Here is a 23,210-nt window from a genome sequence, read left to right on the forward strand (position 1 = left end):
TACTGAAATGGCTGGAATGGAAATGGCTTAACTGACTATTACTACTAAGAACAAACTTCTAAATAATATAAAAGTAGGTACTTATATGAGACTTCGTTTTTAATGTGTCGGAAAAATGAGAATATTAAAAACTCAAGAAATGCTTTAGGGCTGATTTAGACGGCGCGCGAACTCGTATACGATTTTAGTTACATATCGGACCATTTGAGGTTTTCATCAATTCAGCAGACGGATCAAATGACACAATGTTATGAAACTCGCATGCGAGTTCTCGCACCGTCTAAATGAGCCCTTACAATAGTATCAATTTCTTAAAATAAATTGTAGACGCTCTACGAAATCCGATGAAAGTGCTACACCGTAGACCGTAGCAAGCACAGGCCCAAACCATCACATAAACCAGCGGTTGACCCTAGACTCACTCTAGGCAAAGAGGCTAATTCAAGGATGACTCACGCTAGAACGGTCCGGGCATGGGCCGGGGCGTCCGATGATTTTAAGACGTGCTTCAGTATGGAACTATCGTTTGGGGTAATGCTCTTACTTGGATTGACGCCAGTAAACTTTCGTTCGTATTTCACTAATTAATTTAATTGTAGGTAAAGTGTAATTCAATGGAACTTGCTAACTATGTAAACAAAATTCACTAGTAAATTGACTTTCGGAGACAATTTTAATATGGCGATTTGTTTACATAGTTAGCAAGTTCCATAGAATGACACTTTATTGAAGTGGATTATTTATATTTACATATATCGAATTCTATTGAATGAAGCTCATATTTTCCACTGATTCTTTATTAAATATTAATTATCGTGCTTTTAGTACAAGATTCAATAAAAATATAATTAATATTCAATCAATTATTTATTGATTGATCAAACAAATGTGTATGAATTTAATTCTTAGTCAATAATTGCCGCTGCAAATTATAATTCATGCAGTCAGTAGGTACGCATACTGAATGGATACAATATTTACTCTTTATTCTATGAGTGCTCACTATCGCATATTCTGTTTTACAACAGCAGATTAACATAATATGTTATTATCTCCGCGGGTGGTTGTTATCTGGCTCTAGATTAGGTCTGTTAAGCGTGTTATCGTCTTTATGTAGCTGTCAGCGAATTTGAGCTACTGACATACTGTACCTACAATAAGTAAATCTTGCATTAATTCGGTGCCTTGGTACAAATGTCATTTGTTTAGACTAAACAAAAGTTTGTAGTCTTTCTTTGTACCAAAGTTTGTAGTCTTTCTTTGTACCTATGCCATATTATGGTAAAAATATCTGGGAGACCGAGCTTTGCTTGGAAAACATATAAAAACTCAAAAATGCGCGTTTTCCCAGAGATAAAACCTAATAGCTAGATAGATTTTTCGCCCCCGAAAACCCCCATATAGCAAATTTCATCCCCCGAAAAATATATACATATAAATAAATAAATATACAAGAATTGCTCGTTTAAGGGTATAAGAATATCATAAGAAAAGCATGAATCTAGTATAACTGGACCAGGCATGAGGGGTGGGAGGAAATGACTTAACCCTTAACACGGCAAGACATGAAATAATGTATCCACCTATCTCATGGAATGTTTTTAGGGATAGTAATGAGTTAAAAAGTACTATAATTTACGAAAAAAAATTAGAAAAATCTGTAAGTAGGGTTTTTAGGATGTCCGTTAAAACGGACATTGCCATGAACCTTATAGATTGATTGCTCCCGAGGTTGTCCTAAAAAACGGACAACGCTGTCATACAGTTTCAGAAAATTAAAATGAATAAAGTATTACAGGGCAAGAAAATTGAAAATTCTTTAAATAACACACTAGTAAATGTTTTGAAAAAACGTTTTTTACAATATCAAATAGAAAAAACTTATGTTAAACATAATAATTCTATATTTACTTCCAGTGTTAATGTATAAAATGACCCACATACCGAAATATTAAACCAAAACTATAAATTTTTAAGGCTACTTATACATGCAAAATAGGCTCATAAAGCTAGTTACACATTACAATTATTTTAAGTAACATTGCTATACTAAAATGACTACACCATTTAACACTATGATCTCACAGTTCTACGTCTTGCTTGTTTCTTTATCACACGGACTATCTGGAACCTAAGCTGGTGGTAGAAAAAAGCTGTCATTCCTGTTAAAGTTTAGATTTTTTTCAGTCTCAATGGCAGCTCGAAACATTCTGGGATTATATCGCTCCTCCTTGGCAAGAATCAGAGGCCTATGCATATCATTCTCCCAGACTGTAGACTTTGGTTGGCGGTCCTTGACAACAACTATATATATGTTCCTGTACCCGAGTAGAAATGCTTTCGTCTCCTTCCCATCCTTTACTACGTCTGCTCCACATACAACTCTATTCAAATTTAGGTATTTACTCTCCTGAATTTTGTAGGGATTACATTTTACAGGCCTCAGGAAATGTAACATCTTCTTCATCGACTTGAAATAGGTTTTAACCGTAGCACATTTCAAGACGTGCCAATCATTTGGATACTGAACCGAATTATGCGTTTGCTGACGTGGAATTAAGTTTTGTAGATGGAGTACTAGGGGACAGGTTGTGTTTAGGTCGAGTTATTATATTATTAACAACGTTTTTCACACAAGGACGTTTCACTTCGAAATCATCTATAAGTACAGATTCACGACGTGGTGCACTAAACTTTAATAGCATGGTAATAAGAATAATAGTACGCGTCTTCGTAAATGAACCGATCTATATTTGTCCATCATATCTGACATCTCCGGAGAAAGTGACTTGGCTGAAAGAGAGTCGGATTGGGGCAAGGTACGTACAAGCTGTCTCTAGTAGTAAAATTTCGTCATCGTCGTTTTTTTATTATCTCACTCCTCTGAGTCAGATGGTGGAACCACCTGAAACTAAAATACAATAAAATGTATACATATACTTATGTATCACACAATCCCAACGCAAAGCCAGCCTATAAAATGACAATAAATAAATAAAAGTATATAACCTAAGTATGGCAATGTCCGTTTTCTGTCACAAACCTTTCTACGCACAAGGTGGCACGGTCCGTTTTTTAGGACGTGCATGCATGGTACTTGGTTACCAGTACTATCGACAATGTCACAAAAATGGGACAAGATTTATTTCACAATTTTTGACTTATAATTAATCTATGATTTAATGAACATTATATATAATAACAATGTTTAACTCACCTAGTAATAATATCAACACAAAGAAAGCACTTTAGCTTGTTACTTTATATTCTATGACGTCAGGAACACACTCCGTCGCAAATTCAGCAAATTTCATATTTCAATTGCCGCTTGCGCATAAACCGAATGTTGCCTGATATTGCCATAAGCTAGAAAAAAAGTACAATTCTTGCACTTTATTCAACGTACTTCCTTTTCTAGCCTGCACATAGTGTTTAAACTTGGCGCCGGATTTAGTACCTGTACTAAAAAAGGGACCTAAACGTTTTAAGGGTTAACGGGATAGTCTTATGTATCTTTCAGTAGGAGTAGCAGCGAAAGCGCTATTATTGTTTGTCCTTGTCACAGTCTCACATTTTTTATCCCCCACCGTAAATCTATATGGATTATGATGGGCTACAAATAAACTCGACCAATCATAGTCTCGCATTGCGTGTGTTTTGGCCCTCGCGGAGGCACGCGTATAGCACATCTATAAGATCCTACCATCTATGAAGCAAAGAGAATTTTAAACACTATTCTCTTTGATATAAGTAAATCTTGCTTCAATTCGTTGCCTTGGTACATCTGTCATTTGTTTTAGACTAAACAAAAGTTTGTAGTATTTCTTATGTAGATTATTAGAGGTTAATTAAAAGCCTGTAATAATAAAAATATTGAACACTTAACATACATGCTTAATGAAAAATGTTTTAAAATCGTCACACATACCTATGTATTGTATTGTGTTATATTATATGCGATAGTTTCCGCGCTGTCACGTTGCGTGCCCACAAACAGATCGCGAGTGTAATCGCTAACTTCCGGCGCACGCGCCGATCGCCATTGGACTTCACCTACACTGAATCAACATCACTACATAGTATAAAACAAAGTCGCTTCCCGTTGTCTGTCCCTATGTATGCTTAGATCTTTAAAACTACGGCTACGGATATTGATGCGGTTTTTTAATAGATAGATAGATTTTAATAGATTTGCAAACTTCGGTCACCTTCGGTGTTCGCAGTATAGGCTCTCAGAGCGCGAGTGTAATCGTTGGCATCCGGCGCACGCGCCGCGTGACATTGAACTTCACCTGCGCTGGCGGTTCAAAGTCAGAGTACTTTCGTACTGCAAGCTGCAGTAGTAGCTTAAGCGAATCGCGCTACGGAATCCTTCGTGCGCGAGTCCGACTCGCACTTGGCCGGTTTTTGCACATAACTTTACTTTACTTAAATCACCTTTTCTCACCACATAGTACCCTTGCAGTGATGTAAAAGAAACACGTGTAGGAACGTGATCTATCTAATAGTAATTACTAATTTCGTAGACAAAACGTAACTTTATCTAAAACTAATATAAGTATTTTAAATAAAGAAAACAGTTATAATGCTTTATTTGCTCAATGTCTGCTAATAAAACTAAATTTAATTACATTATGAGTATAATACTTAATAAGGTTATAAATGTTATAATCCTTGTAAAAATATTCGTGAAGTCTGCAAATATTTAACTGTATAGGTATGTACATATTGCGGGCAATGAGATTTAACTTTTACTTTATTTGAGTACTTAAATGATAATTTTACTTATCAATGACATAGAAGCACGTGGCCTAGCGGTAATAAGAGCGTGCGACTTTCAATCCGGAGGTCGCGGGTTCAAAACCCGGCTCGTACCAATGAGTTTTTCGGAACTTATGTACGAAATATCATTTGATAGTTGCTTTTCGGTGAAGGAAAACATCGTGAGGAAACCGGACTAATCCCAATAAGGCTTAGTTTTCGCTCTGGGTTGGAAGGTCAGATGGCAGTCGCTTTCGCACTAGGTCAAATCATGGGATTAGTTGTCAAGCGGACCTCGGGCTCCCATGGGCCGTGGCAAAAATGCCGGGATAACACGAGGAATAAGAATGACATAGTTTCAACTACCTGTTTTAGCCGACTGTGACTGCTCTAAAAAGTAGTATAGGTACCTATTTGTTTCGCATTTGGTCGGCTGGTAGGTACCTATGAGTACTTACTTATGTTTGTTAATTGTTTTAGTTGCCCTGCATAACTTATGATTTATAAGTTACTCGTACTATGTTATGTGGTGGGGATTGACTGATTTTATTTTTAAAGCGAAGCATCCTTGGGTATATAGGTTTGTAAATTGTAGCATTTCGGCACAATCGGACTAACAAATACCTATGTTTACGTCCAACGTTCACGGGTTCTCGTTTAAATTATCCGCTTCCAAACATAATTGATAAACGGTCGTACGTTCTGAATCGCAGTCGCGTTTACAACAACCGCAATCGCCATTGTGGTTATTTTTAGACGTACCATTTTGCTTGGTATGACATGACGAGACGAAACTGCGAGATACCTATGGCTTTTAAAATAAAATAGTAAATTACAAAGAATTCTTAAATGCCTGTTATCCTAAATCACTACACCTTATAATTAAAACCCCCGCCGCGTCTGTCTGTCTGTTTGTGTGTTTGTATGTTCGCGATAAACTCAAAAAATACTGAACGGGGTTTCATGCGGTTTTCACCTATCGATAGAATAATTTTTGAGGAAGGTTTGTGTATAATTTGCTAACCCGTGCGAAGCCGGGGCGGGTCGCTAGTAAATATTACAACTTAAAACTTAAAATACGTAGGTACCTAGTACAGTCAGCATCGTAACGTATGAAACAAATCGCCAAAAGTATCTGCTACTCTTGAAAACTTTTCTAAATACTGATATTTTGACAGTTCATGTTCAAAAGTATTTGCAACAGTTTTTTTTAGTTATAATATTAGACTTTTTTTTTGGTGTAGGTATTTATAAGCAAATGGTACATACTTTTGACGCTGACTATAGGTACCTATTTTTAAACACAGTTACTTATGGACAAAAATGAACTTAACGACACCAAATAATCTTTAAATATAACTGGTCAAGCAAATCTTGTCAGTAAAAAAAGGCGCGAAATTCAAATTTTCTATGGCACGATATCCCTTCGCGCCTACATTTTTTAAATTTGCCGCCTTTTTCTACAGACAAGATCTGCTTGACCAAGTATATTAACGTTCTTTTACGGGGTAGGAAAACATCGCGAGGAATCTGTACCTACGCGAGTCCCCAATTCGTAAACAGATGCTACTAAATTTGCGAAATTGCGTTCTTTCCTCTTAAGTTATGCAAGTTAGTATTCGATTTAGACTGTTTATACCTATCTATTGACAGTGTCAATTGGGAAAGGTCAAATAAAAAAACAAATAACTACATGGATAAAAAGTCGTTTTTTAACACGTTATGATTATGATACTGACTAAAATACGTTGGTTTTGGTATAGTCGACGAAATATATTATTTATTTTAATCCTTATTGCACAATACATGAAGGTACAAATGGCGGACTGAATGCCTTAGGGCATTCTCTACCAGTCAACCTAAATAGTTTACACTGATTCGCTTTAAAAATATATGAGACGTTAGAGAGATCAGTACAAATTAAATGAGAACTACTTTGTTAACTGTTATTGCTCTCAAGTTTTTGCAAGCTATGAAGCAGTACCGTCTTTACCATAAGGGCGCACGGGGCCCGTGCCCAGGGCCCCCATCCTCAGGGGGCCCCCAAGGACAGACAGTAACAGTATATTTGATTACCCATAATAAATAGAAGATCATAGTATTTAGTAAATTAGCTTTCTTTACTTTCCAAAAGGGCCCCTATTTCTCATGTGCCCAGGGGCCCCAGCATAGTTTAAGACGGCCCTGCTATTAAGTAGTAGGTAGTTAAGGTAGTACCTACGCATTTGTTGGAATTGCTAACTGTATCGAACACTTACGACAGACAGGACGATCCAACTAAACTAGAATAGCGACAGGGCAATCATGCAACCACGCGTCGTCTCGACCAATGGTACCTATATTCGAAGTTTAAAAATAACAACTTGATGATCATATGTACCTCGGGGTTATGGGTTCAGAGGGGCTACCGCGAAAACCGATATTCGCAAATTGCGGGCATTTTTCTCTGTCACTCTAATTACGCCTTCATTGGAGTAAAAGAGAAAGATACTCGCAATTGGCGAAATACGCTACGCTACGTTGTTTTGTACGTGTTATTTACCGTAGTTTTCGTAAACACGAGGGCTGGGTCTCGTTAGAAATGGCAAATCAAACGGCGACTGGAAATGTCAACACATTTACTGTAGCTGTGGGCCTGTAGAATGACTATTCATTTATCATCACTTTTTTAGTTTTGAGTTAAACAGGTATAGTGGGTTGTAAGCGATCTTGACGTGTCTTTTTAGTTAAAAACAATTTTATAAAATAAATTACAGTGAGCTAATATGTAACAATTATAATTAATAATTAAGCCTTTATTTTCATCCTTAATCTACCTTAACTATTACATAATGAATGAATATTAATTGTAAATTATATTAGTGGTAATTAAGGCCCCTGACGGGTAAAACCCTCCTCCAATTATATAGCATATAATATGATCAATTGATCATTTACCTAAGTACCTTCTTTTACTTTCATAAGTTATACGTACTATACATATATACTGGCAAATACTTACTGATAATTTCACTACTTGATGCTAGATGTCGACTACGAAAATAACCCGCGTTTTGGTAAGAAAACTGATGTATGGAGCTAGCACTCTATCCTTACTTATTTCTCTATGGTAAAGCTACTACCTAAAATATATAAATGTTTATTTTATTAATACTACACTCATTATGAAGAGCCGTAATTGAATTATTCAATCTTCTTCTTCCTCGCCTTATCCCGGCATTTTGCCACGGCTCATGGGAGCCTTTTTTTTTTGGTAATGCTGTTATGAGCCTGGGGTCCGCTTGACAACTAATCCCAAGATTTGACGTAGGCTCAAGTTTTTACGAAAGCGCCTGCCATCTGACCTTCCAACGCAGAGGGGAAACTAGGCCTTATTGGGATTAGTCCGGTTTCCTCACGATGTTTTCCTTCACCGAAAAGCAACTGGTAAATATCAAATGATATTTCGTAAGTACATAAGTTCCGAAAAACTCATTGGTACGAGCCGGGGTTTGAATAAGATAAAGAAAGATGTTTTTGTACTTCACATCACACCCGTTTTTATTCTTAAACTTGACCCTATAGTTCACATTGATAACGATAAACTCTTCCTAAAATATTTATTTCATGTTCATTCTTATTTAAAAACAATGTGAGGTAGCTTTATAGAGCAATCTACGCGATTATAAACGCGGAATGTTCTTAATTTAAATAATATCTTCCTTGTATTCAATTATTTTGGTTAATACAGTGTGACACCGAATGACATTTAAATATCGATTAAAAATACCGGTATTTTAAATCGATGCATTTAAAGCATTGTCTGTGTATAATCACAAAAACCTAAGGTGCCCTTGAAAATGTTTTTTTTTGTCATGGACAGAATATTTAGCATTTTACTTGGGTACTATGTAGCACGATGTACAGTAATGCAGAGATAACTGACCCCCTGCAAACAAATTTCAATGCGGGGGATCAGTCTCTCTGCAGCTTACTGTATACTACTACACTACAGCATCCAGGAAATGATACCTAAGAAATAGAAATAGAAATTTCGTTTATTTGCCAGAAATGTGGTACATAACTTAGATGGTAACATTAATTTTAAATCGAACATCACCGAATCGATCATCTATGTTATGATGTTACGCAGTTATTCGAACAGCAAACTTAATTAATTATCTTTAGCAAACTTTCAGCAAGCATTCAGCTAACTTAATTATTTATCTGTTACAGCAAACATAGCGATCGCCTCAACGGGTTACTCCATGGGATGGACGTCTCCCGTCAACATCAAGCTAAAAGATGCCAATCTGACGGACTCCCCGCTGCCCGCCCCCATCACCTCTAACGAAGAAGCATGGATCGGTTCCATCCTCACACTTGGAGCTATATTAGGTGAGTAACTCAGAATCTGACCAACATCCTGTGACGAATCTGACGGAATCCTGTATATCACGTCTAACGAAGAAACAAGGATCGGTTCCATCCTCACACTTGGGGCTATATTAGGTGAGTAACTCAGAATCTGACCGACATCCTGTGAATCTGACGGACTCCCCGCTGCCCGCCCCCATCACATCTAACGAAGAAGCATGGATCGGTTCCATCCTCACACTTGGGGCTATATTAGGTGAGTAACTCAGAATCTGACCGACATCCTGTGACGAATCTGACGGAATCCTGTCTATCACCTCTAAAGAAGAAGCATGGATTGGTTCCATCCTCACACTTGGGGCTATATTAGGTGAGTAGCTCAGAATCTGACCGATATCCTGTGAATCTGACGGACTCTCCCCTGCCCGCCCCCATCACCTCTAACAAAGAAGCATAGATCGGTACCATCCTCACCCTTGGTGCTATAATTATTAAGTGATAACTCAGAATCTGACCGACATCTTGTGAATCTGACGAACTCTCCCCTGCCTTTCCCTATCACCTCTCCTGAGGAAGCATGGATCGATTCCATCCTCACCCTTGGGGCTATACTGGGTGAGTAACTCAGAATCTGACCGATATCCTGTGAATCTGACGGACTCTCCCCTGTCCCTATCACTGCTGCGGAAGCATGGATCGTTTCCATCCTCACCCTTAGTCATATACTTGGTACGTAATAATTCAGAATCTGACCGACATCCAGTGATTCTTTTTGTTACTTGTCAAAAAGTGAAGTCCCGATTGCCATCTACACCACCTGTGCCTACACTTCCATCGCTATTAAGATAATTTTTTAACATTATCATACGAGGGGCGTTCAAAATATTCTCGGTATTGATATCTTACAACCTCTTCTAAAATTTCTTTCGTTACTGGCCGCTAAGGTTTATTCATTGACATTAAAAAAAAGTATAATTCGAACCGAGATGTTCTTTTGTTTTTCTGCAATTGCTGAACAAACATGAACATCATGTGGGAATTGACAATGTTAACTAAATTAGAACATCGATGCGTGATAAAATTCTTGACAAAACAGGGTAAAAATCAAAAAACCATAAAAGAGGAAATGGATTGTGTTTACCGTGAGTCTGCTCCTTCTTTATCTACCATTCAAAAGTGGTCAAGCGAGTTTAAACGTGGAAGGGAGAGTGTTGAAGACGACCCTAGACCTGGTCGGCCTGTAGTAGCTACTTCACAAGAAAATATTGATAAAGTGGAAAAACTTATATTGGAAGATGGTCGAGTGAAGGTAAAATCTATAGCACAAGTAACCAATCTCTGTATTGGTACCGTACATGATATTATCCATGACCATCTTAATATGTCAAAAGTAAGTGCAAGATGGGTTCCGCGAATGCTGACTCGGCTTCAAAAAGACATGCGTGTAGCTTGTTGTTCCGATTTTATTGACCTGTGCGGTGAAAATCCTGATGAGGTGCTGCAAAGAATAGTTACTGGAGATGAAACCTGGGTTCATCATTATGACCCAGAGAGTAAACAAGAGTCCATGCAGTGGCACATTAAGGGTTCAGCTCATCCCAAGAGGTTCAAGGTCATCCCTTCAGCTGGCAAGGTCATGGCCACGATATTTTGGGATTGTGAAGGAGTATTACTGATCGATTATAAAGAAAAAGGTGTAAATATCACAGGACAGTACTACGCTAACATTCTACGTCAATTAAAGGATGCAATCAAAGAAAAGAGGCGAGGAAAGTTAACCAAAGGTGTTATGCTTCTGCATGACAACGCCCCCGTCCATACTGCTCATATTGCCAAGGCAGCTATTGTTGAATGTGGGTTTGAAACTGTTACTCACCCACCGTATAGTCCGGACTTAGCCCCCAGCGACTTCTTTTTGTTCCCCAATCTTAAAAAGGATCTGCGTGGAAATAAATTTTCCGATGATGAAGCATTGAAGGCGGCAGTGGAGGTGCATTTTTACACCAAAGATAAAAAATATTTTTATGCAGGATTAAAAAAAATAATTGATCGATCTTTTAAGTGTATGAACATAGGGGGGGAGTATATTGAAAAATAAAAATATCAAACTTTTCGTACTTGTTTGTTTTCATTCTCATACCGAGAATATTTTGAATACCCCTCGTATCTCGATCCATCAAAGTAATCATTGATTTCAGAAAATTTTGATTACCTATCCGGCTTTAAAAGTATCAAGTAGGTGATTTAAATGAGCACGTGTTGTGTGTATGCACCGAAATGTAAATCACATACGAGTAGGTAGGTACCTAATAACAGGTGTTTCTCAAGGCTGTCCAGTTTTGATATCTGCTACTATTTTTTTTATTGTTATCTAATTGCTGTTTATATTGTTTGAGAGGTGCTTAACTATTTAGATTTAACTAACTATGTGCGATATGTGCAGTTATTATTTTAATAAACGTCAAAGTCCACAATTTACGCATAATAATTACAAAAGCGCTAATAAATGCCAAAACAGAAAAGCTACTGCAGTCATCAATTCATTTTTTGCCAGTTTTTTTAAATGTCATGTCAATAGCAACCCCAGGGGTGTTACATGCGCATTGCCGAACGTTTAAAAACCTGATGTACACTCATTTTTTGAAAAACTCTCAGTAACGTTGCGATTAAGGAAAACATCATTCGAGCCAATCTTGCAGTCTAACGCAACTAGTTTCGACCAATCGCGCGCGTGATGCGAAATCATCAACCAATCGCGTTGTAGCGGTGCACGGTGTCACACCACTGTACTGGCCCCATTCGTGCCCCATTCTTATTGCCCGTAAGGCCAGTCCTGAGATATATGTCAATGGCGAAGGCCTATGCCCAGCCATGGGAAATATTTATACAGGCACTTAATATTGAGATTATTGTATTTATTCCAGGCCCATTCATCGGAGGTCCCTTAGCAGCTCGCGTCGGTCGCAAATGGAGTCTGATTGCCTCGTCCATCCCTCTATTCGCTGGTTGGATCCTGATAGCGGCTGCCAGTTCTGTGGCTTTCCTCTACGCTGGCCGTTTCATGTGGGGCGTCGGTGTCGGCATGCTGTTCACCGTGTCGCCCATGTACTGCGCTGAAATTGCCACGGTAATGTCATCCGTCTTTCTCTTGATCGCTCCATCTCTCTCTTCGCTGGCTGGATACGTATAGTAGCAGCAGTAACTTCTGTGGCTTTCCTCTACGCGGGCCGTTTCATGTGGGGCGTCGGTGTCGGCATGCTGTTCACCGTGTCGCCGATGTACTGCGCTGAGATCGCTACGGTAAGTCTGATCATGTCTCTCTCTCGATCGCTCCATGTCCCTCTTCGCTGGCTGGATACGTATAGTAGCAGCAGTAACTTCTGTGGCTTTCCTCTACGCTGGCCGTTTCATGTGGGGCGTCGGTGTCGGCATGCTGTTCACCGTGTCGCCGATGTACTGCGCTGAGATCGCTACGGTAAGTCTGATCATGTCTCTCTCTCGATCGCTCCATGTCCCTCTTCGCTGGCTGGATACGTATAGTAGCAGCAGTAACTTCTGTGGCTTTCCTCTACGCTGGCCGTTTCATGTGGGGCGTCGGTGTCGGCATGCTGTTCACCGTGTCGCCCATGTACTGCGCTGAAATTGCCACGGTAATGTCATCCGTCTTTCTCTTGATCGCTCCATCTCTCTCTTCGCTGGCTGGATACGTATAGTAGCAGCAGTAACTTCTGTGGCTTTCCTCTACGCTGGCCGTTTCATGTGGGGCGTCGGTGTCGGCATGCTGTTCACCGTGTCGCCCATGTACTGCGCTGAAATTGCCACGGTAATGTCATCCGTCTTTCTCTTGATCGCTCCATCTCTCTCTTCGCTGGCTGGATACGTATAGTAGCAGCAGTAACTTCTGTGGCTTTCCTCTACGCTGGCCGTTTCATGTGGGGCGTCGGTGTCGGCATGCTGTTCACCGTGTCGCCCATGTACTGCGCTGAAATTGCCACGGTAATGTCATCCGTCTCTCTTTTGATCGCTTCATCTCTCTCTTCGCTGGCTGGATCCTGATAGCGGCCGCCACTTCCGCGGCTTTCCTCTACGCCGGGCGTTTCACGTGGGGCGTCGGTGTCGGCATGCTGTTCACTGTATCGCCCATGTACTGCGCTGAGATCGCTACGGTAAGAACTACAATATGTGTAACTGTACATTTATAACTAATTGCTCTTCCACCTGTACTCTACTCGTTTATAAACTAGTTCTAAACCCCCTGCAAGTGCCTGGCAAATTGAAACATGATCGCTCTTATACTTGGCGCCGTTCCGTGGAGCAAGAGTTTAGTGTAGGTATTGGGGATAGGGGGAAGTAGGAGGTTACCCATAGGTACCCAAACTGCCCAGGAAAGGAGGTACCGCGAAAACCGAAATTCGCAAACTGCGAATATCTTTCTCTTTCCCAATGAAGACGTACTTAGATTGACAGAGAAAGATGCCCGCAATTTGCGAACTTCGATTTTCGCGGTTACAGCCCAGGACCGGAGTTAATCGAAGATTCTACAGAGGGGAAGATGAAAAGAAAGAACAGACCACCACTAGTTTTTTCTGAGAACCTATTCTACTTAGATCTCTAAGCTAAGCGCACTATAGGTAAGATGACCGCTTCCCATCAGGCGGCTCGTCTGCTCGTTTGCTGACTATCACATTAAAAAAAAAGTACTTGAAATTATATGTTGAATAACTTGAATAAATAAATGAACATATTATTTCGCGTAGTAAACTTAATTCTGGCCGGATAAAGATTATCAGGTCAATTTCAAACAATAACACTGTATCGAGCGACCCAAATAGATTACGCGTATTTATATCGCTAATATCCCCCGGAACCAAGTGGTGAAAACGAATTCATGTAATATGTGTAATAAAAATAAAATTTAATAATGAAATTGAAACGAACGCTTCCTAATTAATAAATAAAAGAAATATTATTTCTTCTGATTCTGACAGCACATAATATAGAAATAAGTAGGCACATTACCTACAAAATAATAGTTATTTACGATACCTACAAGTGCGAATTACCTATTCGCACGTGTATCGTACAACGTTTTACAGTAAAGTGTTATTCAATAGAACTTGCTAACTAGTATGTAAACAAAAGTTACTAGTCTAGTAAATTGCCATTCAGTGTCAATTTTAGTATGGCGGTTTGTTTACATAGTTAGCAAGTTCTATTGAATGACACTTTAGGTACATATAGTTAGCCCTTAAAATTTTCGACTTACTTACGTAATGTGCTTATTATAGCACTGCAGGGTGTCGTAATGGAGCACCAAATGTACTGTAACAGGATGGTGTTAGAGCTGCCGCGCACTCTGTCCAGCAGAGACGCTAGTATTTTCCTTGGCGTGAAACCATAAGTGCGTGCCTCTGCGATCATACCTCTTTGGCCTTTGCGTCTATTGTAGACGATTTATACTACTAAGTCCACAAACGAAGCAAAAAGCTGTTGCGTCACAGGGAAGATGGACCTCTTAGCATTAGCTTGCAATCCATCTAGGAGAAGGATACTCCAAAATTAAATCCCGGAATGGAGTGTTCGTAAGGCGCGAGTATGGTACAACCTGAAATAAGCGGCAGATTCCTGCAGCCGACATGTCTCCACACGTATTGGCTCACCTTTCCTGTGGGTTAAGACAGTGATCTTACCTACTATAATAATAAATAAATAAATAATAATAGTGTAATGTTGTTATTTCAGAATGACAGCAGAGGCGCCCTCGGCTCGTTCCTTCAAGCGTTCATCACACTCGGGTTCCTGCTGGTCTATGGAATAGGCCCCTTCATCTCCTACAGAGCCGTGGCGTACGTCGGTGTTGCCTTCGTGGCCGCCTTCGATTTACTATTCTTCTTCATGCCAGAGACGCCCATCTACTATCTTACAAAGAGTGAGTAACTGCAATACTATTGGGAACCTTATGTTATTGTAATAGGGTTTCATCTCGTACAGCGCCGTGGCAATCGTGGCATACGTCGGTATTGGCTGTCTTCGATATACTCTTCTTCATGCCAGAGACGCCCATCTACTATCTTACGAAGAGTGAGTAACTGCAATACTATTAGGAACCTTATGTTATTGTAATAGGGTTTCATCTCGTACAGCGCCGTGGCAATCGTGGCATACGTCGGTATTGGCTCAGTCTTCGATATACTCTTCTTCATGCCAGAGACGCCCATCTACTTTCTTACGAAGAGTGAGTAACTGCAATACTATTGGGAACCTTATGTTATTGTAATAGGGTTTCATCTCGTACAGCACCGTGGCACAAGTCGGTATTGGCTCCGTCTTCGATATACTCTACTTCGTGTCCGAGACGCCCATCTACTATTGTATCTTACGAAGCACGATAGCCTAGAGCCCGATTCAACAAACTTAATTGTGACGGTTGTGAACTAGTTTTGATACGACCGTGACACACAAATCAATTTGATGCACAAATCAGCGTGAGCGATCTTCAAGGTCGTAAAAATAATATCAAAACCGTAACAAGTTGTTAAATCAGAATCGGCCTTATAAAACAAAGTCCCCCGCCGCGCCGCGACTGTCTGTTTGTGTGTTTGTATGTTCGCGATAAACTCAAAAACTACTGAACGGATTTTCATGCGGTCTTCACCTATCGATAGAATGATTCTTGAGGAAGGTTTGTATATAATTTGTTAACCCGTGCGAAGCCGGGGCGGGTCGATAGTACTCTATATGTGCTGAAAAACGTTTGGTTTCTAGTCACTTAACTTTATCCGTTCAAATAATGATTTGGATGATTTGCAGACGACCGGGAAGCTGCCGCCAACTGCCTGATGACGATCCGGGGCCAGTCCCGCTCAGGAGTGGAGGCTGAACTCGACCTCATGGCCAGCGACGTGGCCGCTTCTATGGCCAAGACGGCTACGGTATGTCCTGACACCATAGAGAAAAAAATACATAGAGTGCTCACTCCATACATCAGTTTTAGTACCAAAAAGACTATTAGCATCTAGCATCGAGTAGCGGAACTATCATTACTTGACAATAGATGTAGCACCGACCGGAAAGTCTTATGCTGTTGAGATAAGACTTTCCGAACGGTGCTACATCTATTGTCAAGTAGCAGTACTGATAGTTCCGCTACTCGATGCTAGATGTAGACACTGAAATTAATAGTCTGAACTGATGTATGGAGTGAGCACTCTATGTATTTTTTCTCTATGCTGACACAAAGTACATTTTGGCTACGGATAATTTCCCTTCGTCACGCCTCCCCCCCCCCCCTCTCCCTCTTCGTCGCCTTTATAAATTACGAAACTTTCCACAAGCATGGAGAAAAAAATATATACATAGATTGCTCACTCGATACATCAGTTTTGGCACCAAAAAGACTATTATTTTTAGCGTCGACATCTAACATCGAGTAGCGGAATTATCAGTACTGGCGGCCTAGGCAAGGTGACAATCGCTTGCGCTTCGCCATCGAATCGCTTTGTGTCTCTATCAGTTAATATTAGTGCGACAGTGACAGTTGCGTTTCGATCGCTACGGAGCGTTAGCGATTGGCATGTTGTCTACGGGGCCTGCTACTTGACAATAGATGTAGCACCGACCGGAAAGTTTTATGCTCAACAACGTAAGACTTTCCGCACTCTTGTCTTACTATATTTCTCTATGCCACAAGGAAGTTCTTGAGAATATCTGAAAATTTAATTCTTATAAAATCACTTTTTCAAAACTTTCGCTTCGGTTGTTTCATAAAGTGGGAAATCATTTTCTTCAATGTCCACATGCTCAAAGAAACAGTTTTTCACAGAAGCTTTGTCGTTATATCCGTTGTCTGTTACCTTCAGATCGCCGACGTGTTCCGAGGCAGCAACTTCAAGGCGTTCTACATCTCGTGCGCGCTGGTGTTCTTCCAGCAGTTCTGCGGCATCAACGCAGTTCTCTTCTACATGACCAACATCTTCGAGGCCGCTGGCTCTGGCCTGGACTCTTCTATTGCCACCATCATTATTGGAGCGGTGCAGGTATGCTACCAAGCATGGACCTTCATAAAATATGGTTAAAACTAAAAACTCTATAAAAGGAACTTTGGAATGAAACTTCGCAGCTTTATTTTCCATTTCCAAGATGATAGATTTCTTCATTTCTTGCCTAATTTCCCAGAATTTTTCAAGATTTTTACATGATTGCACATCTGTATGTGTACCTATGTCTGTGTGTAGGGTATTTATTGTTTCCCAAATAGTTTTAAGCCATAATATATTGTTTGCCCGCATTTTCGTCAGTCATAATTCATTTGGTTCAGAAACGCGTCACTTTTCAGGATTGCCATAAAACAAACGTAACCTAACTTAACCTACCTATAGGATAACTTAACGAAAATCCTAAAATGATAACAGTTTCAGTTTTATGACTAATGATAATATGACAAACAAAACATTATGGCTTAAAACTTTATGGGAAACAGTTAATACACAGTTAAAAAACAGATTATACACACAGGGGGTCCCTGTGTGTATTATCTGTATGTGGACTTGAATGTTGGTTGTTTGTGCAGGTGGGCGCGTCGTGCGTGACGCCGTTTGTAGTGGACCGGCTGGGGCGACGCATGCTGCTCCTATTCTCAGCCTGCGGGACCACCATTGGCCTGGTAAGTTCCAACCATAGAGAAAAAAATACATAGAGTGCTCACTCCATACATCAGTTTTAGTACCAAAAAGACTTAGCATCTAGCATCGAGTAGCGGAACTATCAGTACTGCTACTTGACAATAGATGTAGCACCGACCGGAAAGTCTTATGCTGTTGAGATAAGACTTTCCGGTCGGTGCTACATCTATTGTCAAGTAGCAGTACTGATAGTTCCGCTACTCGATGCTAGATGTAGACACTGAAATTAATAGTCTGAACTGATGTATGGAGTGAGCACTCTATGTATTTTTTTCCCTATGGTTCCAACTGAGGCCGTTCCAATGCAGTTAAGAAACCTTACAGAACACACCATTCCATTCCAGACCAGAACATTCCATTTCTGACCGCAGCTGCACTACTGATACTGAACGCGTTGCTGTTACTGTCAATTTCCATAGTAAAATGAACAGTGCAGCTGCGGTTGGAAATGGACTGTCACCTTAAACCACAAACTATATACTGTACAAGCCAACGTTCCAAAATATGCATATACATACATATAATCACCCCTATTTCCCGGAGGGGTAGGCAGAGACCACGGATTTCCACTTGCTACGATCCTGACATACCTCTTTCGCTTCCGTTACCTTCATAACATTCCTCATACACGCTCGCCGGTTTAGGGTGCTCTTGACCTGGCTTTTCTTCAGGATTTCCCCGATCTGATCAGAGTAAGTCCGCCGAGATCTGCCCCTTCCAATTCCCTCCAAACAAGTTAACCAAGCAAGTTAAGTAGTCCAATTTTTAGGGTTCCGTACCCAAAGGGTAAAAAACGGGACCCTATTACTAAGACTTCGCTGTCCGTCCGTCCGTCCGTCTGTCACCAGGCTGTATTTCATGAACCGCGATAGCTAGACAGTTGAAATTTTCACAAATGATGTATCTCTGTTGCCTCTATAACAACAAATACTAAAAATAAAATAAATATTTAAGGGGGGCTCCCATACAACAAACACGATTTTTTTGCTCTATTTTTTGTTGATGGTGCGGAACCCTCCAACTTCAACTTCAAAAATAATTTATTCAAGTAGGCTTAATAATGAATTAATAAGCACTTTTGACAAGTCATACAAAGTATACTAATACGTAAATATTACAATGATTAATTAAAACAGAAAATAATAATATTAAAAAACAATACAATTGGTAACAATTAACAATAAATAAAAAGACCATGTCAAACGTGCGCGAGTCCGACTCGCACTTGGCCCGTTTTTAGGGTTCCGTACCCAAAGGGTAAAAACGGGACCCTATTACTAAGACTCCGCTGTCCGTCCGTCCGTCCATCCGTCCGTCCGTCCGTCCGTCTGTCACCAGGCTGTATCTCACGAACCGTCCGTGATAGCTAGACAGTTGAAATTTTCACAGATGATGTATTTCTGTTGCCGCTATAACAACAAATACTAAAAACAGAATAAAATAAAGATTTATGTGGGGCTCCCATACAACAAACGTGATTTTTGACCGATGTTAAGCAACGTCGGGCGGGGTCAGTACTTGGATGGGTGACCGTTTTTTCGCTTGTTTTGCTCTATTTTTTGTTGATGGTGCGGAACCCTCCGTGCGCGAGTCCGACTCGCACTTGGCCCGTTTTTATATGAACAAGTTTCGGTTTCACCCGGGACTATAACCCAACGTTTGAACTCGCAGGTCCTCCTCGGCATGTTCTTCCTCCTGGACACGCTGGGGAGCCCCGTGGTCGCCAGCATCGGGTTCCTGCCCATCCTGTCGCTGGTGGTGTTCATCGTGACGTACTGCGTGGGCCTGGGCCCGCTGCCGTGGGCGGTGATGGGCGAGCTGTTCCCCATCGAAGTGAAGGCGCAGGCCGCGCCCATCGCCACCGCTTTCTGCTGGACTCTGTCCTTCTTGGTCACCAGGTGGGTTACTTGGGGGAAGCCATCTTAGCGCCACTTGCACATCCCCATCGAAGTGAAGGCGCAGGCCGCGCCCATCGCCACCGCTTTCTGCTGGACGCTGTCCTTCTTGGTCACCAGGTGGGTTACTTGGGGGAAGCCATCTTAGCGCCACTTGCACCATCCCACTAACCCGGGGTTACACTGTTACGTGGGCGGTGATGAGCGAGCTGTTCCCCGTCGAAGTGAAGGCGCAGGCCGCGCCCATCGCCACCGCTTTCTGCTGGACGCTGTCCTTCTTAGTCACCAGGTAGGTTACTTGGAGGAAGCCATCTTAGCGCCACTTGCACCATCCCACTAACCCGGGGTTACACTGTTACGTGGGCGGTGATGGGCGAACTGTTCCCCGTCGAAGTGAAGGCGCAGGCCGCGCCCATCGCCACCGCTTTCTGCTGGACGCTGTCCTTCTTGGTCACCAGGTAGGTTACTTGGGGCATAGAGAAAAAAATACATAGAGTGCTCACTCCATACATCAGTTCAGACTATTGCACCATATTTAACTGCACGAGTTAAGCTATCCGAGCCGGTTAGTAACGTATTTCTACCCACTTTGTAACCAAACTAATATTTTGTACTTAATGATTACTTATTTATTTGACTTTGTCTGCACGTTAGTCCTAAGATATATTATAAAAATTGTATTCTCAAGTAAGCGAATTTTGTAAATTCTTTTTGAGAATAAAGTTCTTAAACCATAAACCATAATTTCAGTGTCTACATCTAGCATCGAGTAGCGGAACTATCAGTACTGCTACTTGACAATAGATGTAGCACCGACCGGAAAGTCTTATCTCAACAGCATAAGACTTTCCGGTCGGTGGCTACATCTATTGTCAAGTAGCAGTACTGATAGTTCCGCTACTCGATGCTAGATGCTAATAGTCTTTTTGGTACTAAAACTGATGTATGGAGTGAGCACTCTATGTATTTTTTTCTCTATGCTTGGGGGAAGCCATCTTAGCGGCACTTGCACCATCCCGAGGTTACACTGTTAACCCAATGTCAAATTGTATTGGTAACCATGGTAACCAGGTGAGCCAACAGGAGCTAAGATTTAAATATTTTAGGTAAATATACCCGTCTCGCTAACGGAAGCGGCTCCTAAAACTAGTGCGATAAGGACAAGGCGAAAAATCCTGCGTAAAAATCTCAAAAATCGAGGTTTCGTACTCGACTGTTTCCTCCTCCAAAACTTAACCAATCGTAACCAAATTTGGAAATATAAATGATTATGACATTATCTGTGTCGGACCGTTTTGCTTTTTTGACAAATTGATATCAGTTTTGAATAGCACGCCTCTCATTGCGGCATAGTCAATTAGGCCATTTTGGCCATTTTTGAAGGGCTCTAGCGCCTTAAAAAACAAAAATATCAAAAAAAGCAAAACGGTCCGACACAGATATTGACAATATTAATCTGTGTTGAAAAAATCATTGCTCTAGCTTCAAAACCCACGGAGGAAACAGTCGAGTACGTTTGTATGGAGAAATGACCACTCCTGTTGGCTCTTAACCCCGCGTAAGTGAATGGTGTAAGATGGCTCTTAGGGGCATTCCAGAATAGTGTTGGGTTCGCGATGCTTTTTTTTAACACTTCTATCACATTCTATTATGACTACTTATAAAACAAAGTCCCCGCCGCGTCTCTCTGTTTGTGTGTATGTATGTCCGCGATAAACTTAAAAAATACTGAACGGATTTTCACGCGGTTTTTACCAATCAATAGAGTGATTCTTGGGGAGAATTTAGGTGTGTTGTTAAGGTTTTGTGTAACTCGTGCGAAGCCGGGGCGGGTCGCTAGTATCACGATAAATTGCTCATCACTATACATAGTATAAAACAAAGTCGCTTCCCGCTGTCTGTCTGTATGTATGCTTAGATCTTTAAAACTACGCAACGGATTTTGATGCCGTTTTTTAGGGTTCCGTACCCAAAGGGTAAAAACGGGACCCTATTACTAAGACTCCGCTGTCCGTCCGTCCGTCCGTCCGTCCGTCTGTCACCAGGCTGTATCTCACGAACCGTGATAGCTAGACAGTTGAAATTTTCACAGATGATGTATTTCTGTTGCCGCTATAACAACAAATACTAAAAACAGAATAAAATCAAGATTTAAGTGGGGCTCCCATACAACAAACGTGATTTTTGACCGAAGTTAAGCAACGTCGGGCGGGGTCAGTACTTGGATGGGTGACCGTTTTTTTGCTTGTTTTGCTCTATTTTTTGTTGATGGTGCGGAACCCTCCGTGCGCGAGTCCGACTCGCACTTGGCCGGTTTTTAGTAGATAGAGTGATTCAAGAGGAAGGTTTATATATTTGTTAACCAGTTATACATATTTTTATATAGTATTCAACATGCCATCATCCCTATGATTGCAGGTACTTCGGCCCGATCTCGGATGTGCTGGGGATGTACGTGGCCTTCTGGATCTTCGGCGTGTGCTGCATCGTAGCCTTCTTCTTCACGCTGTTCCTGGTGCCGGAGACCAAGGGGAAGAGCTTCGCCGAGATACAGGAGATGCTCTCGGGAAAGTAAGTGATCAGGCGAAATCGATCGATCATTGATCAGATCAGGCCTAGCCATTATGACAATTAACTCACATTTATAGACGGGTCTAACGCGAAATTTATTCAATTACCTTTATTTACCGACGTTTCGACACAGGTTTCACTGGTCATGGTCGCGGCTAACTGATGTCCCAGCAAAATGTCAAAACAGAGATTTGTGCAACTACCCATCACATTTTCAAACCACCCACTACACATAATAAATAAATGTGATACCTACAGTTCGTTTTTTTAGCATTAGCAAGAACTTGAAAGAAGGTAAGCGATTTTCACATGTCTTTTAATTGAAAAAGACTTTTTAAAAATCAATAACTATTACTAATGAAAGCAGAAGACTATAAAAGATCGTATTAGATTCATAATTGTTACATATTTACCGTAACTTATTTTTAAAATGTGTTTTTCAATTAAAAGACACATCAAGATTGTTTACCTTATTTCTAATGCTAAAAAAACGAACTATAGTAAGTACCTACTTTTTAGGGTTCCGTACCCAAAGGGTAAAAACGGAACCCTATTACTAAGACTCCGCTGTCCGTCCGTCCGTCCGTCCGTCCGTCTGTCACCAGGCTGTATCTCACGAACCGTGATAGCTAGACAGTTGAAATTTTCACAGATGATGTATTTCTGTTGCCGCTATAACAACAAATACTAAAAACAGAATAAAATAAAGATTTAAGTGGGGCTCCCATACAACAAACGTGATTTTTGACCGAAGTAAAGCAACGTCGGGCGGGGTCTGTACTTGGATGGGTGACCGTTTTTTTTCTTGTTTTGCTCTATTTTTTGTTGATGGTGCGGAACCCTCTGTGCGCGAGTCCGACTCGCACTTGGCCGGTTTATGTTAAGTAACATTTTATTTTCGTGTATGAAAATAGTCTCGTGACTTTTCATAGCATGTCATACCAAT

At 40.8% G+C, this 23,210-nt stretch overlaps 1 protein-coding gene across 1 annotated transcript in view; it reads left to right on the top strand.

The window, feature by feature from the left end:
- Positions 1–22,268, top strand: part of LOC134657558 (facilitated trehalose transporter Tret1) — a 72,769-nt gene extending 50,501 nt beyond the window's left edge. The window contains exons 3-10 of the mRNA XM_063513135.1: positions 8,977–9,138; positions 12,042–12,244; positions 14,860–15,046; positions 15,928–16,049; positions 16,977–17,153; positions 17,687–17,779; positions 19,470–19,696; positions 22,112–22,268. Coding sequence (XP_063369205.1) covers positions 8,977–9,138; positions 12,042–12,244; positions 14,860–15,046; positions 15,928–16,049; positions 16,977–17,153; positions 17,687–17,779; positions 19,470–19,696; positions 22,112–22,268 — 1,328 coding nt within the window. The remainder of the gene's footprint in view (positions 1–8,976; positions 9,139–12,041; positions 12,245–14,859; positions 15,047–15,927; positions 16,050–16,976; positions 17,154–17,686; positions 17,780–19,469; positions 19,697–22,111) is intronic.
- The last annotated feature ends 942 nt before the right edge of the window (positions 22,269–23,210 follow it).

Source organism: Cydia amplana, chromosome 20, assembly GCF_948474715.1.
Source record: "Cydia amplana chromosome 20, ilCydAmpl1.1, whole genome shotgun sequence".
Classification (NCBI taxonomy): Eukaryota; Metazoa; Arthropoda; class Insecta; order Lepidoptera; family Tortricidae; genus Cydia; species Cydia amplana.